Source organism: Rhea americana, unplaced genomic scaffold (assembly GCF_003343005.1).
Source record: "Rhea americana isolate MKP2758 unplaced genomic scaffold, rheAme1 scaffold_269, whole genome shotgun sequence".
NCBI classification, from domain to species: domain Eukaryota; kingdom Metazoa; phylum Chordata; class Aves; order Rheiformes; family Rheidae; genus Rhea; species Rhea americana.
The window spans coordinates 98,900-105,947 of NW_028186389.1; the positions used below are offsets into that span (position 1 = coordinate 98,900).

Genomic DNA, 7,048 nt, shown 5'->3' on the forward strand with positions numbered 1-7,048 from the left:
AAAAAAAAAAAAAAAAAAAAAAAGTGCACCCAACCAGGACCAGAATTAAGATAGGAGTCATAACCATTAGACTGCTTGCCAGCATTTATTGCTGGAGATGAGCAACAAACATCACACTACCTTTTCTATCTGTCCTTTGCCATGGCCTGAAGGCTTTTTGCAGACAGAAGCCAGGCAACCTTCACTACAGAGCCTCTTTTAGGTAGTTCCTGCAATATATCAGAGATCCTGATAACCATCAAGAAAGAATGGAAAAGGGCTGCTTGGGAATACAACATTCATCTTTACTACATAGAGAATCATAAAATTCTGAACTACTGTTTTAAAAAACTGCAAAGGAGAAAAGTCAGTATATGAAGAAGTGAAGCCCAATTTGCCCAAAACAGATTCCTCTCCTTGAGGTGTTTTATAATTATGTAATTTCTGTGACTTTATCTGCAGTAAATTCATAGTCTTGCTAAATAAGTAGGTTAGAGATTATCTTAACTATCCTCACCGATACAAATTACATCTAGTGAAATACATCTGTGAATAACGGCCTCACTAGGAAAGATCATGTGGTATTATGAGTAATGGGAAAAAGATCTCAAGAGTTTCCAATAATATCTTCTAGAAGAATACTTCTATGCTACGGAGATAGATGTTACTAGAAATCAGAATAGCTGGGTTATATCTTTTATGTATAGATACATATATACATGTGCACAAATCCCTTTTCTATGTTTTAGGAATGAGATCCTTACCTTTCAAGTCTGGTCTGTAAATTACAAAGTCAAACATACTTTATCTTGCTAGCATTGCTGCAATCCAGGCTGCTTTCCCCAGAAAGCACCCCAGGAACCGCCCTAAGTGCTATTAAAACAGCCCAATCTAAAAAGCTTAGGTGTCAAAATAAAATTTATTAAGACCACTTCTAAAATCCAAGGTACAGAAGTTGCATGCAAAATTGAACAGAAAAGGGAGATAGAAAGGGCAACCTGCTGGACAGGGTACCAGTATATAACCTTTCCTTTTCCTTCCTGTCCCTTTTCACCATTCAGTGAGAATATAGATGCCAGGACACTAGTAAGCTTTGCTCAAGATCTAAGAAGGCCTGAAGTTAACTATGAATCATGCAATACTGAATGCTAACTGCTGGATTGTTTTATTTTCTTATCATGATGTGCTTTTTACAAGTATCCTTTTATGTTTTTAATTACTTACTTCTCAATTAAATGCATTAATCAAACTTCAGGACTTATTTTTTTATATTACTGTATATAAAACAAATGCTTTATGAAGACCACAGGAATCTTATACCAAATACGTTTTACTGTAATCCCAGTACTATTCTCTTGGTCTTTTGCTATGCCTTGATCAGCAGCTTACTTGATAAGCAGTCTGCCCAGGATCACATAATCCCTCTGCTTCTCACCTACAGCATTTTGCCTAAAATCCCTTTCTACCCCAGAACCCATTCATAAACTACTACAATTTAATTTTCTGCTTTCTAGTTCACTGGATAAGGAATACTGTTCTTGTTTTTCCATTTTTTAATTGTTCACTCCTGAAAGCTTCTTCTGCACTTTCACAAGCTTTACATCCACGTTTACAACCAACTGATCACTCTCAACATCTCACTGCTATATCAACAAAATACTAACAAAAGCTTTAGAGGTCCTGCTCTTTCTCACCTGCCTGCATTCTTCACAAAACCCAGGTCAGCAAGGGCCACATCACAGAGCTCACACCGGAAACATTCTGGGTGCCAGTTATTATTCATTGCCTTGATAACACGCCCAATGATGAACTCACCTACAAAAGGAAAGCAACACCCTTAGATGCATACACAAAATTGTATCAGAAATCCCGTGCCTTTCATCATTCTTTAGTTTTAATTCCACAAGAACTACTATGCTCTTAACTTTGGAAGAAACAGTTCTTCCCACAACCAGAATACAGTAAATTACTGCTGATATCATGCTTTGCTTCTATCTAGAATTCCTGCTCCTTAAAATACACAACAATCCCAACACAGGGCTGGATGTCAGTGCAATGAGAGGACTTCACAGCAGTGCAGTTATACCCCTGTTGCACTGACACAGATACGTAAACTGAAAAGAAGACAATGCTAAACGAAGGGCCATTCCACTTAACATCACAGAAAATCCATAGCTGTATGGATATGTATTTGGAAATCTTACCACATTCCCCACAGCAAGGGGCAAACAGCATCTGAAAGTCATGCTCACAGTATTTCCGACCTTCAAACTGCGAACAAAATGAGAGAAAAGTCCCCATGAATGAGTAAGCTCCTCTTGGTTCTGACAGTTCAGCACTACTATTTGGTTGAAATGAGCAATTGGTCAAGGTCAGTCAGGCATTTCCCGTCCTAATTCCCTTTTTACCTGTTTTCAACTCTCAAAGATTTTATCAAATAAACTTTACTTTCCAGATATACTTTCAACCTCATGGTGGATTTGCTTAGCAAATGGTTAAATCAATGGTAACATTGCTATAAGAGATTTAAAAACTCAAAGAGTCCAAAGTCCTTTCCTACAATTTGCTTTAATTTTTTGCTTTAATTTTTTATTCATGTCATTCAGAAATATTTGTCTTGTGTAAGGCTAAAACTCACTGCAAATTAAGAACACAACATGTTTAAAATAATGTGGTATTCAAAATACATGCTTGCAAATGTTCTGTAAAAAGATTTAAATCCCATTTTTAAACAACTCCACCAATTTCAGTTGCAAAACCGGAAAAGTTTGATACAAAATATCTAAAAAAAGCCAAGATACATTCCAGGTTTTACAGGCTTGTATGTCAGATCTTTTCCTGTTCTTTTTCTAACAAAAAAGAACAGGCAATTGTACAAGACAGAAAGTAGGAAAAATTCCTAAAGTTACCTTCCTCATTTCCCCCCCCCACTATGTTTTTCAGATCTTTCTCAGCCAGCTTCCTGGTACAGTTTTAAAGATGTCACTTATACTTGCTCAAACCAGCTGAAGCTTACCCTTACAAGCTGTGGGGTGCTATGGACCTGACATTTAATTGAAACATCTATTCTCTTGAGTATATCTATTTAACTTGGGAGAGACAGGCAGTGAAACAAATGATGTTGATAAAGAATGTCACTTAATCCTGAGAGAGCTTGAGTACCTTCAATTTTTATAGACTAGTTAAGAGCCTCAGACATGCAGCATTATATGGAATAGGGCTTATAATTCAATTACTCAAACAGCTTTCCATAGGTTTATAACTACCGTGGCCTCACCTCATAAAAGAGTCCATCTGGGAACTGACGAAAACACTGAGCACAGACGAAGCAGTTTTCGTGATAGAGCTCCCCATTGCTGTTCACAATCCTCTCTGCAGGATCAAACCGAGCCTGGCAGCGTTCACATACTGCATTTGCAAGAGCATCAGACATATTACTGGACCAAAGAAAAGAGAAAGATCATGAGCAATATTACAGCCAGTCATATGAGTGTACTCATCCAAATTGCCCCAACGCCAGTGACATCACATTTCTATTGCATTTACCTCCCTTTTACATGAAAAAAGAACAGCGAATGAGTCATCTCAGCACTGACATCAGTTAGAAATAACATCCTAACAACTTGCACAGGGAAGGCAGCATCCTTGTAGAAAAATGAACTCATTTTTCAATAGGCCAGCTTACCTACTGCACATTTTTGGCCACTTCACCAGTCAATTCACTTCACCAATGAATGCCATTATGCCGACTTGCTCATAGCACGTATCAAATATCCACTAGTTAAACCAAACTGGTAGTTCTGACAGCAGCAAATCCAATGAATCCTGACTTCTCTGGATTTCTGGTCTCCAGACGTACTCCAGTGAGGTTTCTCTGAGGTGCAGTAAGCACTGATCTCACACTGCAGTCTCCCCTTCACTGAAAAGATTAATGAAGCCTTTCTCCTCTACCCATAAGCTTACACACACGAGTCATAGGAACTTAATCACATCCAGCACCTCCACCTTCCTGACAAATTAGCTGAAACTGGCAACAGGTTAAAAAAGTCACAGAAGCGAGAAGTCTCCCTGGCTGGCTAGGCAAATACATCAGCTTCATTTCCTCAGAAAGTGAGGCTAAAAAAAACCCAAAGCCACACTTGCAAATCTTGCAAAGGACCATTTCCTCTTTCTCTCCTAAAGCAGGGGACAACCTTAACCTCTCTCACAAAATTTTCATACTTGCTGTCACATAATCTAAGTTCTGAACATATTAGCAGAATGTCATTTTAAAATCCTATATCACATGTCCAAATGGTAAGCAAAATATATGCAAAGCAAAGAGTCTGTTTCCTGTTGGAATCAGATCTTTCTTTTAACCTCCAAAATATCCAATAATATAAAAATTTAATATTGTTTCACTTTTGAATATAGAAGGACTATCTTATGCCTTCTGAGCTACTTCCAAAATCTATACTACTAGAAAGATAGCAGCTTTATACGTGGAAGAATAAAAAATGTCCAGCTTATCAATGTCACTGGAATATTTGTATAATAGTTTTCTTGAACTACATAATATATAGAAAATAAAGAAGGCTTGGTTTAAAACAGCTCTTCTTTCTTTTTATATACAAATCTATTTAAATGGGTCCCTTTTACACACTTTGAACAATGATGATTCTGATTTCTGTTTCAATGTTAAAGAGTAAAGACCTTTAATTGTAGTAAAGCACTGAATTTCCTTTGCCAGTGTTTTTCTACAACCTGACATCCTATTTTCCACACCTCTTTCAGGATAATAATTCAACAAGCATATTTCAGTAGCAGAAGCTTCACTTTCCTCTGGTCAGAGGCATTCTTACAAAAACACACTATAGTTTGCAGTCCAGTGCCTTGTGCTCAGAGCAGAACTAGAATGAGCAAGCGGTAATATTGGCAGTAGCCCCCTATTCTGCAGACAACAAAACCAGGCCTGTGCTGCAGCTGGCTCAGCTCAGCTGGATGCATCGCACCTGCGGTCTGCACTAATACTCTGGGCTGTGGCCTGAAGTAACCACTCAGTGAAAACACACCTGCCTTCTGCCACAGCAATTCCAAGGACGACAGGGGTGCGTGCGTGTCTGTGTTAATAGGTTCTGAGGTCAAAAATGGAATACTGATTTAGTAAAATCTATTATAACTTGTTCCTTCACTGCAGTATGAAGGAGCTTTAAACATGGACATGAACCAGAACTATGGACAAACAGGAAATCACGTAACTTTGTAAACTAGGAATCACAGGTTAAAGAAATATTTCTATTTTGCCAAGTAGCAAAGGAATAAGTCAATACAAAATCATTTGTTCACAGCAAAGCCCAGAGATCCTTTTTTTAATTGAATCAGCTTCATTTTCAATCACCATTTTCAGCTAAATGCACCAGAACTTGAAAAATGTAATCTCTCCAACAAACAAAATGTTCCCACTTGAAGAATTTCATGCCTGAATTCCAAGACTTGAGCTAAACAACGTGGCCATGATTAAGAAAGCCTGATGCTAACATCAGTGAAAAAGCTAATCTGGGTTATAGAAAAAACACAGAAAAATCATTTCAATGAGTCTCATAGGTTTCTACATGACAGCAGGTATTCTGCTCCACACGCTAACAACAAAGCACGATTTACTGCTTTTTTGTTGCAGTTTATAAACATGAAATTATAAAAATCCTGAACTTGTTACTGTGTACTTCATCAATAGCTGGGGAACAGTACCCATCACTGCCACTGACCAACTACCTGCTGATTTAATTCTGCAAGAGCAGAACCGCTACAGCTTTGGCATTAGACAACCGCAGTATGCAATACCAGCCTGCAATCAGAAGCCATGTTCCTCTATATGAAAGAGTGCAGGTTCACTATCTGGAGAGATTCTGCCAAGAGTAAAATAGCTGTGTTGGCAAGAAATATCTGGAAGATGTAGGGCCTGATTCATAAGAATAAGCTTGTCAGGAGCCTCACATCCAAAAACAGTGTTTGAGGGCTGTTGAGACAGCAAACCTTTAATTCCAAACAATATAAAGTATGTTAGAAAATTAAAATTGCCAATGGAAGTCAAAAGCACTAATATTCTGTGTTCTCATTGTCTTCTGTTACCATAAAAAACAGCTCTGGATTTAACGTGTAACTCAGAAAATCAATTCACCTCACTCACCTGTTAGAGCAGAAAAATGTTATGAGTTGCAGGAATTTATTTACTGCAATGCACAAAGCATGTACATAATAGCCTTCTCAATGATGCAAAACATCCAGCTCCTAGCTACAGAAGTTTATTCAAGACATTCCAATACTGTAATAACATAAAGGCTGTGATGTATAATAAAATATCAGTAACAATTTTGCTAAAAAATATAGTACAAACACTTCCAAGATTTGGAAATGGGAAACAAAACACATTTGAGCTAGAAGAACTTGGCTGACGCAGACAAGATTTCCTTAAAAGTTTTAAGAAAGATGACTGTGATACAGCCCGAGTTGTCCAAGAAATGCCATACTGCAAATGAGCTTGTAATAGTGACTTGTTAATCATACATGAAGAAACTACTAGTTCAGGAAAAAAAATTATACAAAAAAAAACTGTACATAAAATTACACGAAGTTTATATGAAAAATCTGTACACAAAATTACACAGTTTAAACACATGTAAAGGCATAAAATGTCTATCACACGCTCAAGCAAGTGATCTATTAATAAGGATGCTCACATTAGCACAGACAATCTGTATTCCAGTTTTCAGTCCAAAACATTTGTTCCCAAGTAGTAGGACAGTGACAATGAATTCCACTCCAACCAGCTAGAAACAAAGCTAATTGGACTGTTGCCAGCAGGTCGAGGGAGGTGATCCTGTCCCTCCACTCAGCCCTGGGGAGGCCTCATCTCCAGTACTGTGCCCAGTTCTGGGCTCCCCAGAACAGCAGAGACATGGAGCTACTGGAGAGAGTCCAGCATAGGGCTACACAGATGATCAGAGGGCTGGAGCACCTGCCCTAGGAGGAACGGCTGCGAGAGCTGGGCCTCTTCAGCCTGGGGAAGAGAAGACTGAGGGGGGATCTGATC

The 7,048-nt window shown here is 38.3% G+C and overlaps 2 protein-coding genes across 3 annotated transcripts in view; one reads left to right on the forward strand and one right to left on the reverse strand.

Annotated features, from left to right (window-relative positions):
• Positions 1 to 1,200, forward strand: part of GPR17 (G protein-coupled receptor 17) — a 7,562-nt gene extending 6,362 nt beyond the window's left edge. Inside the window, exon 2 of the mRNA XM_085307934.1 lies at positions 1 to 1,200. This exon is cut by the window's left edge and continues 1,606 nt beyond it. The gene's annotated coding sequence lies outside the window, so the exon portion shown is untranslated.
• Positions 1 to 7,048, reverse strand: part of LIMS2 (LIM zinc finger domain containing 2) — a 34,970-nt gene that overhangs the window by 16,310 nt on the left and 11,612 nt on the right. For both annotated transcript variants that reach the window (XM_085307937.1, XM_085307935.1), the window contains exons 2-4: positions 3,257 to 3,416; positions 2,184 to 2,250; positions 1,674 to 1,794 (exon numbers count right to left, since the gene is read on the reverse strand). In XM_085307937.1, coding sequence (XP_085164063.1) covers positions 1,674 to 1,794; positions 2,184 to 2,250; positions 3,257 to 3,416 — 348 coding nt within the window. The remainder of the gene's footprint in view (positions 1 to 1,673; positions 1,795 to 2,183; positions 2,251 to 3,256; positions 3,417 to 7,048) is intronic.